Genomic DNA, 24364 nt, shown 5'->3' on the forward strand with positions numbered 1-24364 from the left:
TGTTGGGTAATTATAAGTGGGAGCCTACGGGAGCTGCTGCTGTAGTGACGATAAATACTGTTTGTCTACTTCTTCTCTGTATGTAGAGAAAATCCCACAACCTGAAAAAAGCACTTTACTCAAATAGGTTTGACAATGTATGTCTTAAAGTCAGGCCACAGTTACAGACTGATCGCATTTTGGGAAAACCCCGGACATCTTTGTCATGTCAGGGAGCTTCAGACCTCAGACCGCAGTTTGATAACAGTGGTTTGGGGCCCCATGCAGGTTTGGGTTCTCAGATCTGATTATGACACAACTGTCTGTGCTATACTGTAGGTTCAGAAAACCAATAATCTGGGAAAAAAGGAAAGGAAAGTACAATTTTGCTGGGGACCTTATTTGGCCTCTTTATGTGCTTCTGGTGGTCCTTTGACAATACTGCAGGAAGAGATTGTCCTGGAAAAAAAAAAGGCCCCTTGTGTCATTTGTACAGCCGCTTATAACGCCTCATGTGTGTATTCAGTGGTGCCCTCTAGTGGCTGTAGTAATTATGTAGGATGTGATGTTACGAAGAGGGAAGTAAAGGCGAAAACAAGCATACAGACTATAAGGAGCGACAAACGCCACTTATAGTAGGTGATGGGTCAAATAAACACAGGACTGGGACCCTGAAGACCAGTGTTCATATCCCTGGTGAAACCAAAAGTGTTATTGCAGGAAAACAATGTACCTACTTGCTTCCATTTTACTTTTTAATTATCTTTTATAGTGCCAAACCACGTACTTTTTTTGCCTTCATCTTAAAAAAGTGTTTAAAACATTGACTGTTTTGTTAGGTAAGGTTTGAGGAAGCGTTGGTCTCCAGTAGGGGATGTTCATTTTGGAAATGCTCCTGTGGGTTGTATTTGGGAGTAGGAACAATAAATGCATTGGGGGACAAAAGCCAAATAGGTCCCCATCGGCTACACTGTAAAAACAGCCATGCAAGAAGTAAAATATACTTATATTCAATCAAATTATCTTGCATTAAGCAAAAAATCTGCCAATGGGGTAAGCTTTTTTTTCTTGACTAGTCAATTCTTAAAATAAGCCCAAATTTCTTAGCTCTGAAAGACTAAAATGAGACTTGAATTACTCAAAATTAGAATTTAAGTCTCTTCAATAAATTAAATTTAAGAAATGACCTTAATCTGGGATTGATAATGAGCATAAAAGTAGTTAAAATAATACGTAAGTTCTTAAAACAGCATAACAAATATAAGTGATGTCTTAAATCAAGATACCAAAACTTTCTCATTTAATTTTTTTAATTAACTTAGGTGGGAGGGACTTTGGAAGGCACCAACCAACCTAGGATTTTACACCTGGAAACAGTGTTTGAGTCCCATGTGAAACCAAAATGTAATGTAATGTCAAAATGTAATATTTTAAGGTATGTGTCATAATTTCCATGCATAGTCTGTGTATATCTACGTCATGCTACGTCCTTGTATTTTACTTTATGAATTATCTTTTATAACACTTAACCATGTATTTTTTCCCCCCTTAAGTTGACGTATTTTCGTTGCCTAAACAATTGTGACCATATCAAACGTGAATGATATACCTTTGTTTCAAACACCAAACGCTATATTCACATGTGTGGATGTGTTATATAGCAGGGGCGCTAATTTGAAGGTAAAAACAAGTGACATATGGTCATATGGTTAGGAGAACTTGCTGTGTGGTAAGCATTGCAATATAGAAATCCGTGAGTTATGCCATGACAGTAACTAAGGCTTTAAAATGATTATAGATTAGAGCAACATTTCCTTTGCAACATATCATTTGTGGACCTGGTAGCTAAATGTAAAAGAAATATAAATCAGTGTTGAGTACACACAGTATATGTATAGTGTATTGGTTACAAGAAAGGATTGTGTCATGTTATTTTCCAGTGAAACAAGACTTGGATTGGAAAGACAAACAAAACACAGCCCAAAAGGATTTGGGACAAAGTGGTACATCTGCTTCAGAAAACATCAGTGGTTTCAGTGATTTATCTGAAGTTTATTCTAATTCCTGTGCGGTATTGAGGAAAAGCCATAATTAGCATAATTAGCACTTGGGCAATGGTGATTATCTGATAATATGTCTTGACGTGCAAATGATCCTGTCAGCTCTGATCAGAAGCACATGCTAATACTCTCCTCTGTGCTGCCAAGTCAGCCTGAATGCCTGTTATTAAACGGGAATATATCATGCTGATTTCCAGGTTCATACTTGTATTTGGTTTCTACCAGAACATGATTACATGCTTAACTGTTCAAAAGCATATAATAATAATAACACATAATAGTGTTTGAGCACCTGTCTCTTAAGCCCTGCTCTGATTGGTCAATGATTCAGGTTGAGCTATATCTGCTCTCAGCTTGTGTGCACCATCATTGCAGCCAGGGAATGAGTGTAAAGGGCTTCTGCACTTAATCAATTAACCAGGGCATGGCTGTAATTATGGGGTTATCTTATTATCTTATTTTCATTATTTTCTTATTTTTGGGTTGCTATTTTTCTGTCTGGGTCCATGAATTGAAAAGAAATTGCAGTTACTATAAATTGGCTATTTAAATGGCTTTTGTGTGTAAACTCCACCCTCTAGTATTGGCTTAGCTCCCTTGCAACCTTGACAGAGGTGGTACCATACAAGGATATTATAGTTAACGAAAACTAAAAACATAACGAAAACTAGAATTGAAAAAACATTTTTGTTAACTGAAATAATAATAAAACTAACTGAAACTGTATTTTGTGGTTACAAAACTAACTAACTAAAATTATAGTGAAAATGTCCTTTGTTTTCGTCTTTGTCAACTTTTTCCATACGTAAACCTTTTTGGTTGATGTGAAATCTATTTCATTTATCTGGTTTTATGACTTAATAAACTTATTGGGGCTGAGATGGATCAGACCAAGGAAATAAAGGCAAAATACATTGTGACTTTTTTGAATCTGGCACCCAACAAATACCCCATTACAAAAAAACTAATACTAACAATAAAACTAATACAAACTAAACTAAAACCAAGTATTTTGAAAAAAAAAAAAAAAACGAATTGAAACTAGCAAACTCACTCTAAAACTAACTGAATTTGAAAACAAAAAATCACAACGAAATTAAAACTAAAACTAATGAAAAATCCAAAACTATTATAACCTTGGTACCATATGAAGTACCAGGTAGCGGGGATCAAAAAATTTTGCTCATGGAAAACCAAAAAGAATGGTTTCAATGGAAATGTGCCCGAAGTACATTTACTCAAGAAGTCTACTTATATGTAATTTTGACTATGATTCTATTATTATTTTTTACTTAGTAGAGTATATCCATTATATGCTCCATAATATTTACTACCACTCAACCACAATTATACTTACTTTAAAACATCCAATAATACATGACAGACTGACTGAATGTGCAGTCTGTGTGAAGTTTTAATATTTTGTCTGCATGGATTTCCTCCAAGTGCTCTTGTTTCCTCCCTCGGTTCTAAGCAGGTCAAATGAATAAGAAGCAATAAATTGGCCATAGGAGTGATTGTTCTTTTTTTTTTTTTTCGTTTTCAGCCCTGTGACAGACAGGTGACTTGTTTAGTGTGTAGTCTCTGAATGCTAGGATAGGACAAAGCCCCCACAGTCCAGATGATTAGTGATTATATTTGATTGATTATATTTCAAATGTATTTCTTATTGAAATGCCCACTTCCAATGTTGAGTAATGCTTGAATTTCATCCCATTGGTCTGGAATGTTGAAATAAAGGCTGAAATGTTTTATCGAGACCTTTCATAGCCTAGTCAGTATACTGACTTTCTCAAGAAACGAAGACTACTAGTGTGGGAAGAAACGAAGACGACTAGTGTAGGAAGACTCAAGTCAATTGCAATGAAAAACCCAGTTTACACAGATTATCAGGTATCACTGTTCCAGCCAAATTTGTTTAGAGTCCAACTTCCCTAAAGCACAGCTTTCACTGGTCTGACATCTCTCTTTTCCATGAAGTTCAACATTGCAGGAGTCCAAACAGTGAAGCCAGTGCATCTGTTTTTTCTCTCAATGTGATGGATGTGGGTGGGAGACGCAGACAGGAACTCAGATCCCCCAAAAGACACTGTTATAACAACATCCGACCTTTCTGGTAAAACGCTATTCAAGAGTTCTGAGAAACCTTTAACACAGCAGCTTGCGATATATGAGATAAAAACATCTAAGGATGGAGGACTAGTAATGCACCACACTATTAGTTCAACTGCTGAACTTGAAAATCACAGCTGCATTTAAAGAAATGTTTGCAAATTTCACATCTTGGGAAGTCACATTTAGAGGACGAGATCATGTCTGATTGAACATCAGACAACAACAACAGCCTTGGGGTCTGAAAAGTTAAGCCAATGTGAAGTGCTTTCTACCTGCATTCTTTCTCATGACCAGCAGGGGCGATACCACTGGCTGCAAAAAGAAGTCAAATTACATAAAAGTCTATGATAAAAATGACACCCCCAGAGGGCTCCGGAGGTAATGTATTTTTTTTTTACGCCGTCGCTAACTTCGCACAACATCAGCAGCTGAAAGCAGCATGGCTAATTATGCACAGCACCTCCGCTGATCATAAACATAGTGATTGTGAATTAACAGCATCGCTAACTGTGCACAGAGTGTCCGGTGCTTGTTGTACACAAACAGAGATCGCTAAGTGAACACCTCCTGCAGCAGCAGCACATACACACTGTACTGCTACAGAGCTAACTGTTGCTAACTGCCGCTAACAGCAGCTCTTCTTAACAAGCCGCCCTACGGCTCGATATCGGCTTGTAAGGAGAGTAAGAAGGAGTCGCTGGATTTGTCTCCAGTTGCTTTCTTGAAAATTAGTCGCTAAGGGGTTCTAAAATATCGCTAAATTTAGCAACAAAGTCGCTAAGTTGGCAACACTGCTTTGCCGGCTTTTACAATGTGTACTTCTTTTACACAGTGTATCAATAAATATGAAGCTATCACCAATAGCCTGTCAGCTTAGCTTACCATTAAACCTGGAACCAGGTTTAGTGGTAAGCTAGCTTGTTCTCTTCACGTCCAATCTTTTGGATTTTACCAACAAAATATTTCTGTGTTGTGCTGAACTTTGAGAACCTCTTAGCATGATTGATTACACAGCAGAAGCAGGTTTGAAAGGTCTACTAATTGATTTTCATATAATATGGATTTGAATGGATGTGAATGGCTGCTAGTTTAAAATACAGTTTGGTTTGCAAAATAGTTACTGTGGGAAAATATGGGTGAATTCAAGTCTGGCAGCATTTTGCTGTTGCAGGTATATTGAGTTTTTATAATGGCAGCGAAAAACAAGACACAAAATTGTGGTAGAAAAGTAACACTTTCTAGGTCATGAATAAAACCAATTTTGTTTCCAATCTGAGAGAAACAGAGGAAAGGAAAGGAGAGTGAAAACAGTCTAAATCTTTGCATATAAAAGTTTCTCTGCATGTGAAAAAGCTGAATGTGGGATTGTAGGAAATGCTTTGAAAAACAAAGAGCTGACTTTGTGGTTGACACGTATGCCAATGTTGAGTGTCGCCGTTAGAAAAGCAACGGTTTGCACATACCTGGAACCTCTTCAAGACCATAACTGGTGCTGTTGGGCTTAAACCGGTCAGGTTGAATCCTCATGTTCGGACACAAGACATCTGAGGAGAGAGAACAATAGTTCAGTTCGACACACTATAAATCAAGATATGATGATCTTGTGGGAGCACGGGGTAGGCAAAGGACTGTTCAAACACTTTTATTGTTAACCTTCCTGTTGGAAACCCAATCATGTGTTATTGTACTGTGACAAGAAGTCATTCTGAAACTTTATGAGGGGTCAGATGGAAAAGGTGTGAATTGTTGGATTGCTTTAGGAAGTGGTGATCTCATTGAAACACAGCTTTCGGACTGATATGTGATCTGAAGAGCGCCGGCACAGACAAATTGCCATCCACCTCTCCTGTCTGAGGTCTGGGGAGTGGAGTGTGTTGGCTCTACCCCCAAGCAGGAGCAGTTTTATATTCCCACACACACATATTTCAGTCCCAGTGATGACAGTGAGAAAGGCAACACCATCAGGTTAAGTTTTTATTGGCAGGAGGAGGATTTTCTATTTGTGTCAAGATGTCAGTTTCACAGTTAAAGAATGCAGGTAGTGATCCTGTTTAGTTTATTGAATGTAAACATTAGAGTTGAGATTGACATTTTTAAAGGCTCACTTCACCTAAATTACCAAAAAACAACAAACATATTTTGTTACTTGGAGGTGGTGAGTTCAGGTTGCTTTTAAAATCTTAAGACCTATTCACAGCCTGGTTAAAGGGATGGCAATGTCAACTGCTGGGTTCTCCATGTTGGTTCAGACTGAAATATCTCAAGAACTATTGGATAGATTGCCATGAAATTTGCTACAAAGTTTCAGACTAAGCGCGGGGACAATGAGCCAAAACAGGCAAGTGACCGAGGTGATTTTCTCTGGTCAAAGAGAGTAGAAGTGAATGGGAGGAGAATATTTGACAATTTTAATTTTGACTGTGTGACCATTAGATGCATTTGCGTCTGGCTATGTCAAGCTAATACTTATCCTCCATTGGATAACTAGTAACTATAGCTTTTCATGTAGCACCATTGTTGTGTCAAAATTTCACTTTGTGCAATACATTGCTTTTAGTGGCGCGGCATAGCTAACCTATTGTTCATTTTGTGATGAAAGCACCAAATTTGGTACATATGTAGCTTAATATATTTGGAAAAAGACTGGATATTTGGCCATGGCATATTCGAATTCTGATGACCATGGCCGGCAATTTTCCAAAATGGCGGCCAGCTGTTAGTAGATAGAACCTGGGCCACTACCAAGCTGCTGTTTACATGTTTACAACACCACAATTTTTTTTAATTACACAAATGTTCAAGTGAAAGTATGTTTTTTGACAATGTAAAACAATAACAAATTAAAGAAAATGCAACAAAATGGTGAGATTGCCTCTGCATGTTATAGTAATAAATAGAACCCCTTGGCGTTCTGATGTTCTGTCCACATTGGACTCATCGGCCAGCAGACGGGCTCATGGGGCTGTAGCGGGCTTAATTTTCACATCATATCTCTCTTCTAACTATCTTCTGAAAACAGATCTAAGGAATCCATTAGTAAAAAGCATGCCAGGATATCATATCGGGAAGCTGACGTAATACGGTGCAAAGTGAGCCTATTTAAAATTTGTCTGCCACGGCAACCAGGGTCTGAGTTTGTGATCGCCCAATATCCAGTTATGTTCCCAATATATTTATTAACTCATCTGCTAAATTTGGTGCTTTTATCACAAAATGAACAGTTTGTATGATATATTAAGCAATGCCACTCCACTATATGCTATTCCTTTCGGACTCAACTCGACTTTGAGTTCTACATACCAACTCAAATCCTCGTAAAATGACATGTTTCACTGACAGAATTTGATCTAGACTGAAATAATTTTATCCACATTCAAGTCAGCGGAGCGCTAATTGGAAGTTTGCCTGGCTGAAGTCTCTAGTGCGCTTGCTCTATGGGCCCCACAGCGCGGAAAAGCCAAACAAGATCTAGGTAAATTATATATGAAAGTGGAACTTTTTCATTGTCATGCACCACTGATCAACTTTCATAGGAATGAACAGGGCCCCTCAATGCTGCACTGCAAAAAAAGGTGTGTCAAAAGACAAGATAAAAACACAAAATCTGAGGGAAATGATCTTGCTGCTGATAACTTCACTTGACAAGATTTATTAAATTAAGGTTGTTTAATCTAGAAATTAAACTAAACTAATTAAAATAAGAAATTAACTCCAAAAACACTTTGGCTCGGGCCAGTTCATCGCTGCTTGCGATTTTATTTTAAGCGTACAACATGCTTATTTCTAGATTTAACAATCTTAATTTAAGAAATCTTGTCAAGTCAAGTTATCTGTCCATGCAGCAATATAATTTCCCTCAGATTTAGTGTTTTTATCTTGTTTTCAGACACTCCTTTTTTTGCAGTGTGAAGTCTCTAGTGTGCTTGCTCTATGGGCCCCACAGTGCGGAAAAGCTGAATAAGATCGCGGTAAATCATATATGAAAGCGAAACTCTTTCATTGTCATGCACCACTGATCAACTTTCATAGGAATGAACAGGGCCCTGTTATCAATACTTTATCTAATTATCTTTATACATCCATGTCATGTGCAGATTAGCATGCTGAAAAAACAATTAAGTCAATGCATTGCTGTGCCTTACAGAGCTGCTAGTAACTCTTTGACATGTCCAAATGTAATTTTCAATACGCAGCAGAATAAGCTAAATTTCTATAACCTCCATTGCATTGAGTTAAAAAAAACAACAACCAAAAAACCTGGGTAAATAAAACCAAAAGTATATGCATGTCTAACCCTAACCACAAGAGGCAAGTGAGAAGAGATGTTTATAGTCATTTGGGTGGCCCAGCCCTTTACAGCTGGATGAGGTAAGGCTTTGATGGCTGCAACACAGTGACACACAATGTTCCATCCACACAAACTCATTAGCGGATTTTGCACAAATGAAATCTCCGATCTATCAAGACAAATGTCATCAGTGTTTGAAAATAACTTTGATCTGTTCCTCTGCATTAATTTTACATCTGACAAGATGAATTTGAATAGAACCTTCTCAGCCATCCCTCATGGGGAGATACATTTTCACATTGTTGATTAGGTAAGACAGCAAATCAGGAGCCTGTCATCAGTTTGTAATCAATCTGTTCAGAGGAACTTCTCATTAAACCTTATATCAGCCCAACAATTTGTCTGTGTCCTGACTGTCAGCCCTAAATATTATCTGTGGCCAAAAATATCACAGCGTGACACTCCAACTTCCCTAATAGATCACGTATCTGTCAAACATCTACTATCAAACCCTGTTATTTTCTTAAATCACAGCTATAAAAATCATCCTCTCTGAGTGGCTTTTAACCTTTGCGGCGTTCATTATGAGGACAGCTCTGTTGACATGGATTGTTTTTCTGCTCCAGACCATGCCTAATAGGAAAATCCAAGCAGCTAATTTAACTGTCAGCACTTGCATACTTGTTAGTAATTCTGCAAGTGGTTTTTATCTCCATTTCACATGATTTATTTTTAATTCCAGCCGTATACTTTTTTCCCTGTGTGTCTGTCTTTAGTTTGTTTAGCAGTGAAATTAAAGGAGTTTATTTCTTCTGTCTTAAAGTTTTTTAAAGTGATAGTTGAAGATCCCAGAAAAGATACTTATTGTTTTTAAAGTCAGCGAGTCTCCCAAAAATTACCATCATTCTGTGAATGAATAGATGTGCGTCACTCTTTTTAAAGACGCTGTTGTCACACCGCCCTGAGACTTATAGCATTATAGCATGCTAGATAGCTGAGCTACTCCCTGCACTCGTGGCCCTAGAGCTATAATTTAGGGATCCAGCTGTAAGTTAAAATGGAAGCAATGTCAAAGCTGCCGTTGGAGATGAATGTCTCAGACAGGTTCATAGTATCAGCACAGGCTTGAGCATTTCACCTAACAACTAATTTCTTTAGCAGAAGCCAGTGTCTGATACATTTTTAATTTTTACTATTACTCATGTTATCTGTCATCATTATGGCTGCCGAATTTTTGAAACACACAGCAGATGTTAGACAAAAGCTATGATACTTGAGTTGCTTTGTCACTGTGGTCATGTAAGGTCAAGTGTGCAATGCAAAAACTAACTGACAAAAAACGAGAAATGAATAACTAGAATTAAGCAAATACGTGCTTGAAACAAGGATGTATGCACATATCTCAAATGTCTCTGCACTGGAAAAACAATGATGTCTTAAAATAAGTCCAAAAATACTTATTTTGAGCAATTGTGGCTTGAAAAGCCCAACTGTAGTAACATTAAAATAAGCCAGCAAGACTTGAAACTAGAACGTTTTTTTCTCATTTCAGTATCTGTGGGTAGATACTGGTGGTAGAAAATGCTTTTGAAATAGCATTTAAACTACATGCAACTAAAACTCTCAACTGGAACCAATATTTTAGGTAAAAACTCACCATATTCAACAGTTGAATAAATTAAAAAGCATGAAAAAGTTCTCAATGTCAATTCTAAAAACAAGTCTTAACACAAGACTGAAATCCTTGTGAAGAGGTTATTCTCTCATTTTTGTTACAAAAAGACACATGTTCTGAAAATAAGCACATGAAGCTATGGTCAGTAGGTAAATTATACTCAAAACAAGATAATTAAGATTTTCTTTTTTTTTTTTTGCAGTGTGTGATTGTATGCTTTAGTCAGGCTCTTCTCAAACTGTTCATAGTCCCGTTGGAGGCAATGATGTTCTAAATGATGTTCTAGTGTTCTAAGGGGCTAACTAGAGTATCTTTCAGAGAATGTAGCAAGGTCAGCTCAAGGCTTTAGTGAATATATTGTATCTGCTAACTAGAAAACCTGAGGAATCAATTAGCACCAGCCATATCATGATATCTTGTTGGGAAGGGGCTCAATAGTTCTCTGAAGTTCGGCAAAATTTCGGTCCCCCTATGGTTCTATGGGTACTCGCAAGTCTGCCCTACAGACATGGCCACTTTATACTAACCCCATGTAGATTGGGGCAAAAACCTTTTCTCATGCAGTACAAGAAAGCTTAATCGAGCTACAAACTAGAGACCTAGTGCATTCAGAGGTCATGTGGCTTTCCTAGTTTTTTTGACAATAAGGGTTTCTCAGCAGTCTCCAAAACAGAAGTGCTTTCATCTAATTTAAAAATGCAATACCTACAAAATCCCCCCAAAAGTTGTTTGAGCCAAATTACATGATGAATTTTTCTATCCTGTTCTTGATGTTGGTGCCTTAATTTGGTATTTTACAGGGATTTATGACCATTTTTCTCAACTGACACACTTCCATCATAGCGGACCTTATATTTTTTAAACTTTAAAAATTTGAATAGGTGGAGCTGGAGGTTTGGTGGGAGGTGGGGTATCTTTGGTACCCCTAAAATCACATGTGGCCCCAGCCTGGCCCTCATTTAGAAATGGTCTAGAACCACCAGTTATTTATCACTAGGTAGTTATTGTATGTCCAGTAAGTCTAACTCTGTTTTATCCTTAATAAACCTACCCACTTTACAACATTCATTTTAACTTGTTTAAAACAGCGACTGTGACATGTCATATTTTGAATAATATCATATGAATTGCTTTTATACAGACCTGTTCATGAGATTCAGTTACTTCGGTAAGTGAGGCCACACATGCTCTAATGAATCAGTGCAGCACATAATAAGCAGCGTCCCTTTTTAAACCTATAGATTAAAAGGTGAAAACATTTGACATGGACACTGCACTGGACCCACTTGAAACATTAGAGCTATAATTTTCTGAGTGGAAATAACTTGCATTGCTCAGTGCTGACCACTGATATACTTAGAGACTCACTCATAGTCATTTTAGAGATTACAGAAAGAAAACACTGGAACTTTCGGTCTGTGTAAATTTAGCCTTTGGTTAGCTCTACAGAGTTCCAAATGTGCGTGTACAGCATGTTTTATAATATAACCTACATTATTAGTTGACAGATTCAAAATCTATGGAGTCAAGGAGCAAGATCAAAGGTCAGTGGCTTTAAAAATGAATCTCCATGCTGCCCTTGGATCACTCTGTAAGATGATATGCCCTTAAAAAAGAATAAGGCGTTTTAGAGTGAATCTCTACTTTTGCCTTGTCAGACTTGACAATTTAAAGCCAAATGAGAGTTTGTCTTTGCTCATCTGTGTGCTAAACCATGTAATCATGTCATTTCCGTTTTTGTATTTACTGTTTGCGGCTAAGACTCATGGCATCCTTTTCTTTCCTGTCTGGCTAATTTTAGGCAGGAATTTAAGTGTTGGAGTGCAAAGCATCCATCTTCTGAATGAAAACACTCCCATGCACATCCACTTCTCTCACAGCTATACCGGACGACATGAGGCTGTATTTTTACGCCTATTTAAGCTAATTCATCTGGCTATGTAAGCTACTTTCTAAGTGTGTGTGTGTGTGTGTGTGCCTGTGTTGAAAGATTTTCTCAGCACACTAGTGGAAAAACCATTGAGGTTAGCTTAAGACAGGCTTTCCAGTGCTAAACACCTCTGCACCAAAGCAGCAGTCAAAAAGGCAGCTACACCACAGAAATGCCTTGGTTAGAAAACTGTCATCTACAAGCCAGTTTTTGCAACAGCCCCCTCGCGCTTCATATTCAGTCAGCCATGATAGCAATGTATGCATGTGCCGCAGCTTTTTGTGGTTGGGGTGGGGTTTTGTGGTTAGGGTCTTTCCTCCGTATAGCACTTAAAGGTTAAAATAAGAATCTAATTTGATTAAGAGCATGTTCAGGGTGAGGCTCTTTAAAGTGAGGCTTCAAACAGAAGCCATGTGGCATGTAGTGTGAGTGATGTATTGGCACTGAGCCTGATGCCTGACTTACTCTCGCACAGCCTCCTCCTCAGTCTGCCTCTGATCTTGTCAATGGCATTGAAGTCCGTCACATGGAAGACGTGGGCATTCTTTGGCTCGGCAGCGATCTCCTCCAGCTCCACCTTCAGAGCCTCCCCGATGCCCACAGCAAACATCCTGATGCCGGCTTTGGCAGCCGCTTTCGAAGGCTCCAGAACATAATCCTGGCTTCGGCCATCTGTGAGAAGGATAGCCACTCTCTGAATGCCTCTTGCTTTGGGCCTGGCTCCGCTCCGCTCCGTAAAGATGTTGGTGGTGGTGTAGCTGATAGCATCCCCAGTCATTGTATTTCCTCCCAGGTAGCGTATGTTAGCGGCAGCTCGCTTTACATCTTCCAGGCTCCTGTGTCTGCCCAGGGTGAACTCAGTGGTGGGTCTGTCACTGTAGCGAACCACGGCTACTCTTGTCTTTTCAGGTGACACATCGAAAGACTCTACAAGGTTGGCCACCCATTGCCGGATCTTCTCGAAATTCTCTTTTCCAACACTGGATGAGGTATCCAGGATAAATGCCAAGTCATAGTGGACATTTTTACATCCTGTAAAGTAAATATGAGACATACAGTCAAAATTAACTAAGGTCACACATCCGCAATGCAGAGAAGTTAACAATACAATATTCCCCAGTTAAAGTTTAAGTGTTGCAAAGATTTACCCCTTCACTGGCGTAGGAATAGCCTGGCTAACACCAGACTATATCACAAATGAGATAGTCTAGAGACCTCCTATTCATTTTCCCGTAGAGGAGACATGGTTTACTATCGTCCAGAGCCGTTTATTGGGTGCTACGAATGTCTATCATAAGCGTCTGTACATAGCTCTTAGCCAATCGTATCCATTATACCAGATAACGTATGAGACGACCACAACGACCGGGGTCTCGCTAAACCCTATTAGCTTAGCCACTAGCAGGGCTAGTTGGTAGATTAGGTTTTTCCCTAATCCTGTTGGAAGCAAGGCTAAAACATCCTTTCTGGTGGTGAAAAAGGAGTGTAAAGCCAAACGTTGTTCTTCTTTTAAAATAAACTTTGGCTCTAAACTATCTAGAACACTGTGTACAGCTAGATCCAAAGAGAGCTTCGCATCTGCTGCAGCCATGTTGGATCCGTAAGCAAACTACAAGCTTCCGTATGTCGAATCGTACGCGTCATCATCTTGCCGTCCCTCCCCGTTCCGTGATTGGATCCCTAAAGCAGGGCTAAGAATTGCCCATGGACACCATGCTGCCTTGCAGTTCGAACCAAAATCGAGCGTGCAAGGCAGCATGGGTATACACAGGCTAGCGTAGGAAGTGAATTGGATGCAAATATTCACAAATGATAATTTCCCATTTCATGTTAGACCATGTCCTTATAGTGTGTTCACACCAAACGTGACACAATTATTTTGCACGGCTCAATTACATACAAAGTCAATAGAAAAATACAACTAGACGCAAATTTGTGCTGGATGATGCAAACTACAAAACTCGCAAATGATTCAGAAATGGAGGGGAGTAGAATGTGTTGGCACTCAATGTCTACATATTTGGACCGAAAAAGGACAAAAAGGAGATTTCTAGCTTTAAAAAATAAGCCAGGATGTTTGACTACCTGGTAAATTCTTAAAGTACGTGTCTGTACCAGCTAGTGGTTGCACTTTATCTCACATGTATAACATATAAATACAAATTCAAACTCTGCTTTCCATTTGGTGTGAACACAGCATTATGGTTCTTACCTGCCCTCTGTGCTTCCACTGTCTCGCCAGAAAGAGTCAAGGCCAGAATGACCAAGACCAGGGTGATCCTAAATCCCAGTCGTAATTCCATCTCGGCCTCGGTTTGGGTCTGTTTTGTTTAGCTTATTACCACCATCAATCTGTCCACTCTGTGGAAAGGTCATTGGAAACGTCAACAATTCACATTTACATGTTGTACTTCAGCAGCAATAGTGAAATGAGTTACACAGATTCTTTACTTAAGTAGAAGTAGAAATCCCACAATCTAATAATACTCCAGTAAAGTAAAAGTCTTGAATTTAACATGCTACTTAAATAAAGGTACAAAAGTAACACCAGCAAAATAAACGTAGTACTTTAACTTTTGATATATTAATATACAGAATGGCTCCTTGTATGAATAAACTATTATACTCAGTTTCTAACACTAATAAATAACAATGCACCAATTTAGGTACTTTTAAAACTACTGTGTAGATGAGTACTGCATCATATCATGAAACCATATTTTAAAGGGGAACTTTTATGCTCATTTTATGGTTCATAAATATTTGAAAAACACTAATAATGGGTTCTAAACCAAAAACTACATAATCTAATTTGCTCCAGCAAGAATGTTATCTGAAATTTGTGAGAAATTAACAACGTTGACAACCAAGATTACAGGATTTCCTGACGTTAGCATGTAGCTACAGTAGCAGCACTTTTTTCATGAAAAATCAGCAATCAATGCTTCTAAACCAAAAACTACACAATCAAACATGTCCCAGAAGGAATGTGATGTGAAATTTGAGAGAAATAAGCAACATGGGCAACCAAGATCACAGATTCCCCAGATGTTAGCATGTGGCTACATGTAGCAGTGTGTGTGTAATACAAACACTGTGGGAATGGGCCCAGAACAGTGGAAAAAAGTATTCAGATCCCTTAAATTAAAGTACTAATTCCATACTGTGAAATTACTCTACTACAAGTAAAATCACTGCATTCAAAACTTAAAGTACCAGCATCAAAATGTATGTAAGTATCAAAAGTAAAAGTAATCATTATGTAGCATATTATACAGCACACACCACAACACACTTCAAATAGGTAATAGGAAGTACAAAGTATAAAGTAGTATACACATATACAAAGTATAAACATTTAAAATACTCAACTAAAGTAAAACCATGTCAAAGTTGTACTACAGTACTTGAGTAAATGTGTACTTAGTTACCTTCCATCACAAGCAGACACTCCTTATAGTTACTTTGTAAATGTACCACAGACCTTAAAGACATTTCAGAATCTAATGGGCCAGGGGACAGCCTGGCAAACATGATTTGTGATCATTTCTCTCCAACAGTGAAACCAAAGTGGATGAAGCACTTCCTGTAGAGCAGGGAGATTGCTGTAAGAAAGAAAAGTAGGCCTCCTACAATGGCTGCTGCCACATCTCCTTATTGACAAGGGACAGATGAAAATCTGATTTCAGATTGCATTTGGCACTCTATATGTATAAAGAGACCGGGGCTCCAACAAGAAAAAAATCTCCATCTCATCCCCCCTATTGTCCAGTATTTCTATTGTCCGCTGTTTGAATATCTTTCTGGTATGGAAGCTGGCAGGAAATGCTCTCCATTCTCAGGACGTGATAATTGAAGCCTAAAACTGAAAAACACATCTCTACAGCAAGTGAATGCTCCATCCAGAGAAAACTGAACTCCCAAAGATAGTTGGAACTTGCTGCCAAACTGTTTTTTTTTTTTTACCATCTCCACCCACATGACAGTAAAAGAACACAGTTAGGAGTATGATGTTCTGCTGCATGAATCCTCCATGCATGAAGCTTGAAAATTCATGCATGTACCTTTATTTGTCATATGGGGTGGTTGCAGCAAAATTTGAGCAGCTTTGATCAACCAGCGTGTTGGATTTATTTTTGAGACTGTTCTGCCTGTGTGGCGCTGACACAAGCCTGTCATATAAACACAAAACTATTCTTGCTTCTATTGTACACCGGTGGTTGTGATGCTTGCCTTCAGGCATGACTGTAGCCATAACATGGACTCATCCTGACTGGAAGAGTGTCTCATTGCGGGGGGTCACCGGGGGAGGTGGAGGAAAGTCTGAGTTATGCACCATTTGGAAAGCAATAGTACGAGTCCCCTGTGTTCTGAAAAGTTCTTTAACATCCTCCACTGGCTTTCTGTGCTCTGATATTTCCATTGAATTAGTCTGTAAATGTATTTGTGTTCTAGAGGTGAATGGCATCCAGACCTACACTGTCAGAAAAATTGTGCTGAATTTGTACCATTAGGTGTACAACGACTTGTCACAGTACCCTCTAGGGTACAGCTGTTTTACCCATTACATTGGCTTGTGAACACACTGTATGCATCTTTTTGGCCCTCAAAAAAGTATGCATAGTTAGTTCAGATCCAATAATTAACTGTGCACCTCAATAGACAGGAATGGAATCCTACTGTATCCCTATTTCTGATAGGGCTAATTATTGGAACTCCACGTATGTACCTTTTTAAGGGCCAAAAAGTTACAAATATGTTCCCAAGCCAATATCAAGATAACAGCTGTACCTTAGAGGGTTCTGCTTCAATGACAAGCCACTGTACCCGTAAAGGTATAAATTCTGCACATTATTTCTGAGTGTTCAGGGTGCTGTAAATAATGTGTTTGATGGAATCAAATATTGTCACTTTTTTATTTTACAGTTAGCGTAGCTTAGCATAAAGACTCGAAACAGGGGCAAACAGGTAGCCTGGCTCTGTCCACATTTTATCTTATTTACACAAAAACTGAGGTATAAAAACAACAAGACCTTAAACTGAAACTTATTTTTTTTTATTGTACACATTAAAGGCATAATGTGCAGGAATTGTAGCTTACTGTTTGCCAACACAACATTCAGATTTGGCTCCTTCTGTTCAACAAAAGTGAAAGGAAAACCCAGAGTCACTCTCATTTTTTAATGAGTTTTGTCTGCTTGCCATTTTACCTCACTTTATCTGCATCCATCCTGTTGTTGCTTCTTAACCAAAGGGTGATGGCAAGAAAATTCCCAAACACAGCAAAATGCCAAACAATTGTAGTGGGTCATAAGTTTTTATTTTTAAAGCCTATACAGGAAAACCCTGCATATAATGCCTTTAAACGAGAAACATGACTTCATAGATGAGCTTAATGGTGCTTGAAGGCAGATTTTATTAAATTAGGTCGGAGTCAGTTTAGTTGTTCCCCCCTCAAGTCTTTATGCTAAGCTAAGCTAACCATCTTCTGCTGGAAACGTTATAGACCAGACAGAACAAATATATGTGAGATTAGTGTCGGTTTCTTTCATCTAAGTTTCATCATGAGAGCTAATACATATATTCCCCAAAAACCTCAATTTAATGCCTTAATGTTGATATATTATATGATATAATTAGAGTAAAGGAGTTACAATCCCAATTCCAAAAAAAGGTAGGACATTGTCTTAAACATAAATAAACAGAATGCAATACTTTAACTTGTGAACTGTAGAAATAAAATATATCTCAAGTTCAAACTGTGAATTGAATTCGATGCATTTTTTTTATTTATTTACATTTTACAGTTTTCCAACTTTTATGCAAAAGAGGCTGTATGTGGTATATTTGCACTTTGTGAAAACTCAATATTTCCCCCCTTTTACAAGTTAAATGTTTTGTCATTTCTGATGCATATTTGACTAGGTCAGTAGAATTCTGGGTTCTAAAATGATACAGAAATAATATATGGGAATGTTATTACAGTGAGCATAAGCAAGAACGGTAAGTGATTTAAGTAGATAATGATTTCAGGAAATGGACAATTTAGGAACAGCAACCTGTTGACTGTGCCTTGGCCTGTGTAGCTTGTGAAATAAAGAATGCATTATTTACTGTGTGTACAGCAAAGTGCTTTGGCCCCATGATACAAGTTTCCTTATCTGATTCTCCATTGGGCTATTTCTGCAACTTAGTTTCACTACTGCTATTAATGAGCAGAATAGGCACGCTAGCTGAATCACTCTAATTGCCCCAATTAGTGTGCATTTAGAATCTGAGAAATTCAGCCCAGTGAGGCTCTAATAAAAAGAAAAAATACAAATAAAAAAAAAACAACAGCTCCCTGATAAAACCCCTAGAACATGATTTGGATTTATGCTCCTAATCCTCTTTACCCAACTTTGCACAAGTCGAACATATTTTAATTTGTCTCTCTTTTATCTGTGATTACATTTAAATGCACTGAGTGTGTTTCCCAGAGCTGCATTCAATAAATCTGCAGTTTTACATGCAGATACAGTATCTGAGGTAAAGCTAAAAACAAGCTGCTTAGCCTCTGTCAGCATCTGAACCTGAGGCCAGATTCCTTACAAACTGTGGGTCTGTATCATCAGGCGTGTTTCCACTTCCTCTCTGAATGGTAGACCTGGGACTGCAATGAAGATGTCTATAACAGAAGCACCACGTTTGTCATTCCCAGAATGTAAAAAGCAGAAACTGTTTTTTTCTCCATGTGCAACCCAAGAAGAAGAGAAAAAAAAAGTCTGTTTTTTGATAGAGCATCTGAACACCATGTGGGAACAAGAAACAAACTCCTGCCAATAATTCAAAACTGCAAAAGAAGAAATATTTAGAGCTGTTTGTAGTGACAGATGGATGATTTTATGGTGCTAATTTGTTCTTACCTGGCGTGTCACTTGGTAGTCAGCGTCACTGAGGTGTTTCTCTCTGCCTCCAGCAGTCACACCCTGAATCAGCACCGGGGCAGCATCATTATCAGATGATAATAATCCAAATTATCTCCCCTGCACGGCCCAGAAACTAGGATGATATTGATATTTAATCCAGGGTGACAATCCAGTGTACAGTGTTGTTAAAAAGTGAGGTGAGGTGAGTTTCAGCAACTTAGTGGATGTGTGGACAGAGTGGGAGGGAACTGTGATGGGGGGAGAAAGTGTAAGGTTTCACTGGCTTCTACTGTTCTTCACTGGGGCTGTGCTCACATAAAAAAAGGCTCAGAGAGGCGCAGCCAATTATAGACGCGAGTTTCTGGATATTTTTGTCCTTTATTTTCTCTCCTTTATGGCTGCGCCCATCTGAAGTGTTGCCCTCAAAGAAAAAAGGCATGGCTTCTTGGCAACCGCCTCAACTGTCCGGCCTTTGCCACTGTGATAGCCACAGCGGAGCCGCCCTGGGGCTGGTGGTGGGCCGGGCTGCGTTGGCTTCAACCAGCCACACACTTATGGAGAAGGGCTGTATTTAAGTTGGGGAAATGATTACAGAACACTGGTGCTTGCAGCTTTGTGTTAAATGTCTGTTCTCGCACTGGCGTACACTAAAGCTCTGTGATTTATATTACTCACGTCGGACTGGTTTGACATGTTTACAATCATGTCAGGACCGCACATCTTTCTTTTTCTTTCATTCATTTCCAGATCATATATTAAGTATTTTTTTTTCAACTCTTTTTATTGATTTTCCTCATTTATGAACATATCAGTAACTACAGACACCATACACATTTACAAGTACACCTTTACATAAAAAGGTCATTTAAGTTGTATTAACCTCTAACCTCTTAACCTCTATCCTCTGTATCTCAAAATGAAAAGTAGAAAGATGTAGATATGAGATAAAATAAAATAAATAAAAATAAATTCAATAATTAAAAAAAGATCATACCTATGTATGTGTACCCAAACATGTATATGCTTTTCAAAGGTAAAAAATAATAATAATAAAAAAAAAATAAGCAGAGACAGGAATAAAAATAAATAAATAAATAAATATTTACTTTCCTTCTATTAAGAGCACTTGTATAACTTGCCCTCAGACTATGTGTTCTGGTCAAAATAATCAATACATGGTTAAGTATATTTTAATTGATTTCTTTCCTTGTCTTACGGAAGCCCTAAATGGCCATTATTCAAACATCTTATTTTACTGTGATAACAAGTTAATTTTATTTGTTTTCTTTTTAAAAAAAAGACGTATTTATATCAGATTAATGTATGGAAGCCCTAAATAGCTATTCAAAAAAGTTTTTCCTGATTTGTCATGATGATTTTAATTGTTTTCTCAAGATCTCAAGTTATTTGTTTAATTATCTCAAAATAACAAAAGTTGTTTTTCCCGAAATCATGACATTTAAGATCACAAGAAGGCTCTTTTATAAATTAAACATCAGTGGTTCAAACATTTTATTTCCTCCATTTCTTTTGTTTTCTCAAGATCGCAAGTTATTTCTATCAGGACCTCAAAATATCAAATGGCTTTTACTGAGAAAACAGGATCATTTGTCAAGATCTTGAGGTAATGAAACTTTGTTCTCTCTAGATGATGACATAATTAATTTGAGATAAAAAGAAAACAGTGCTTTCTAAATTAAATATAATAGTACGGAAGCCCCAAAAGGGCATATATTATAATTATGTTTGCCTGTGATAACAACTCGATAAGTTAAATATGCATCTCAGAATAATAAATATTGTTTTCCTAAGGTAATGGAGTAATTTCTGACTTATGAGTAATTAACAAAAAGCTACTATACTTGGAAAACATTTTTTTTTTTTTGCGAAAATTTTCCTGTTATTTGAGGAAAACAACATTTCGTATTTCAAGAGAAACACAAATAAGTTGGGATTTTGTGAAATCAAAATTAACCTATCAAGGGAAAGCAGAAGAAATAAAATGTTTAAATTCATGGCATCCCTTAGTCATACTTTATCTTTATTTAATTTATCTTACACCTCTTTTCCCAATTCTAATTTGTTTTCTTGTGCCAAATATTTTGCTGTTTCTCTTTTGCAATGTCCCAATTTCCCCAGAGCTGATTAAAGTTTTATTTCATAATACCCATTTTGTAGAGCTGATAATTTATTTACAACAAGCAAACACATGCACACACACACACACACACACACACACACACACACACACACAGAACAAACAACTCATGGATGAATAGTCACATATCTAACTTAATCTCCTTGATAGGAAAGTCAGTGCGCTGTTTTGATGTGATACACACATTTAGAGGATGACTGTAATTCACATTTCAGTGTACACTGATGTCCTTATGTGCCGTCATGCTGCCTGGCAGGAGAGGAAGCTGCAGTGAAACACAGCAGCTCTCTGTCTCTGTCTGGCAGACGTTCTGTGTTTCTCCTCTAAAGTCCTCTGCATCACAAGTCTCATATTGGCAGCTCCTGCTTGAACTTTCCTCTTTACAGCTGTCACCACATGCCTCTGCTGCATTAGATCCAAGCCCATTTTTGTTTTTGTTTTAATGAGCAGAGGTACAAATTAATATGCTGCACAAAATCCTCCCTTGGATTCGTCTTAAAGTATAATCCTGCAAAATCCAATTAAAAAAAAGGCTTTAAAAAAACCTTCAAATCTTGTGTGGAGCTGTTGAGGCACCAAAGTGCTCTAAAACACAGTGTCAATATTTGAATGTCACGGACAACAAACCGGTTAGCCATTAGAAAAGTGACTCAATCTAAGCTTAAAATAGTGGGATTTCATATTTTCTACGTCTAATTTCAAATTTAGCCAAAATTAAATGTTTTGCACTCACCAGGTCCTGTAAATAAACACATTAAATTATGCAAAACTGGGACGCTGTGAATGAGGGTGAGACCACATTTTACACAGACCAGAGGGGAGAGGACATCGCTGTACCTTCAGACCTTCACATCTTGTGTGGGGCTGTTGAGGCACCAAAGGGCTCTAAAACACAGTGTCAATATTTGAATGTCATGGACAACAAACCGGTTAGCCATTACTTCCAAGCCTATTTACAGTGCCTTTGTAGCCAAGGAAAGTGAGTGCAGGCCAGGCTATGTATAGGCTTGGTGTGAAGTGCATGGGAAGTGGGCTGATGATTCGGGGCAGATGCACGTTATGAGTGATGGTGTCAGTCTAAGCAGCCGTCTGTCGCCTTGTGTGAAGCGGCTAAAGAGGTGACCAGCTTGTAGGGTGAGCGAGAGGCTGCGAGCGCCATGTAGTGTTGGAGAAAGCCATCTGTCATGTGATTGACAGCCAGCTTTCAAACTCCCACATCTCAAACAGGCTCTGCTCCCAGAGAATGTTCAAGACATTCATGTGTTGAAGCAGAACAGGACATGCGTCTCTTGAAAGTGGAACTTAGGTTAAACCTTTAAGGTAAACAACAGTAACAAGTATGTGAACACTGTAACAGATTGCTGTAAGAAAACAGCCAAATTGTGACAGTAACATACTGTTTTCTATTAAAAAAGGTATTATACTGTAGAAAACAATGCATTCTGGGCAATATTTTTAGGTAGCTTGGCGTTTCCCATAAAATATATATATATATATATATATATAAAATGAGATTTTCTAAGTCTCTTCTTGTCCACATTTTTAATGGCTGTATTTTACTTAACTAACTCATTCAGTATATGGTATATTTAAATTACTGAGGTTACAGTGAAGACAGCACTTAATTCGTAGTAATTGGCTTTCAGACAGTAATATGCTGTATTTACAAAAAATGACTATATTGTATACTGCAACTAGCGTCAGCACTATACTGTGTTTTAGTCTACTGTAAAAATCTATGAAATGCAGGATTTTACTGTAATTCAGTATGTGGTTTTATCACAGTAACATACTGTAAACAGTAGATGCACTGTAAAATTAACAGTAGAATTCTGCCAGTATTTTACTGTTAATTTACAAGACAATTGTTTACAGTGAATTTTTCACACATTAATGTAAAAAAAAGAAAGAAAAAGAAAACACATTGCTTTATATTCTGCTTGTAAACCAACAGATCTTTCTTACTAAGCTTGGTGGATAATCTGCTGCACTGCTTTACAGCTCAGAACAGCAAGAGGGCGCTGTTCTTCCAGCTTCAAGACTTTTCGGTGAAAGGTACACAGTAAAGATTTACTGTGATTTTTACAGTAACTTATTGGCAGCAATTAACAAGTCATTATTATTTACAGTAGAACTACTGTATTTTTATTTAAAGTATTGTTTTTTCTACTGTAAAATAAAAACAATTAAATACTGTGATTTTAGTTTTATTTACGATAATGGTTTCTTTACTGAAACATTTTTTAAAAATTAAACACTGATATTTTTGGTTGTGTTTACAGTACTGATTTGTTTACTGTAAGAATAAACAGTTAAACATTGTGATTTTTGATGCTACTGTATAGGACAATATGGCACAGTAAACAATGCTGTTCATTTGATAATAATTTCATCATTAGTTTTTATAGAAATAACTAGTAATTGCAAGTGATTTTTCTATGCACATACAGTCATTGCTTTAAATATTACACGGTTGCCCATAAAGTTGGAATAATTCTGTTTTTAGACACAATTGTCTGTTAATTGTGGTTTCATTTTCATTGTGATATGTTTGGAAGAGATTGACTAATAAAGTTTTAGAACATATACGCTTTATCTGTCAAAACTAAGTCACATTGTCATAATCATTTCATGGAAAGAGTTAAAAATATATATTTTATATCAACTCATGGGCGACTGTGTTCGTGTATGTGTTACTATGTCCTATCATAGCCAAGATGCAGATTGCTTGATTCAAGCTATTTCCTTTTCCTCTCTTGACCCTGGGTCATCACTGGAGCCCATTGTAACTGTTGCAGAGTCCTTAAGTGAAAGATCAAGTTACAATCTTTTCAATCCTCCTTCAAGTCCATGTTGGGTGATATTTGATACTCAGGATTTTCATTAGAGTATTCCTTTAACTAAGAAGGATCAATGAAAGAAAGCCTCCAAACACTAAGCTCTGAAACAAAGCCTGGTGGGTCGGAGGTTGCACCTCTGCAACTTTGGCTCAGCAACACCTCACAGTAGCAAAGCCGGTGTTCTGGTCTGATGCCTCGGAGTGGAACATTTCAGTCTCTTCAGTTTAACCCTTTGATGCACAACACATGGACACCCCCTTCTAATGAGTCCAAAATGACCCGCATTCATTCCCCATGTTATTTAATGCTTGCTGTGTGTTTCTGTGCTCTATCTTTTGATATCAACTTATTTTCTGATTGAAAATTCCAAGTATTCTTTAAATATCTTGTTTTTGATAACAACAGATCACT

At 37.7% G+C, this 24364-nt stretch overlaps 1 protein-coding gene across 1 annotated transcript in view; it reads right to left on the minus strand.

The window, feature by feature from the left end:
• The window catches only part of col22a1 (collagen, type XXII, alpha 1), an 88244-nt gene extending 73890 nt beyond the window's left edge, over positions 1-14354 (minus strand). The window contains exons 1-3 of the mRNA XM_059349179.1: positions 14260-14354; positions 12513-13079; positions 5618-5698 (exon numbers count right to left, since the gene is read on the minus strand). Coding sequence (XP_059205162.1) covers positions 5618-5698; positions 12513-13079; positions 14260-14350 — 739 coding nt within the window. The 5' untranslated portion in view covers positions 14351-14354. The remainder of the gene's footprint in view (positions 1-5617; positions 5699-12512; positions 13080-14259) is intronic.
• Positions 14355-24364: the final 10010 nt, after the last annotated feature.

The sequence above is a fragment of the Centropristis striata genome, chromosome 14 (assembly GCF_030273125.1).
Source record: "Centropristis striata isolate RG_2023a ecotype Rhode Island chromosome 14, C.striata_1.0, whole genome shotgun sequence".
In the NCBI taxonomy this organism is placed as follows: domain Eukaryota; kingdom Metazoa; phylum Chordata; class Actinopteri; order Perciformes; family Serranidae; genus Centropristis; species Centropristis striata.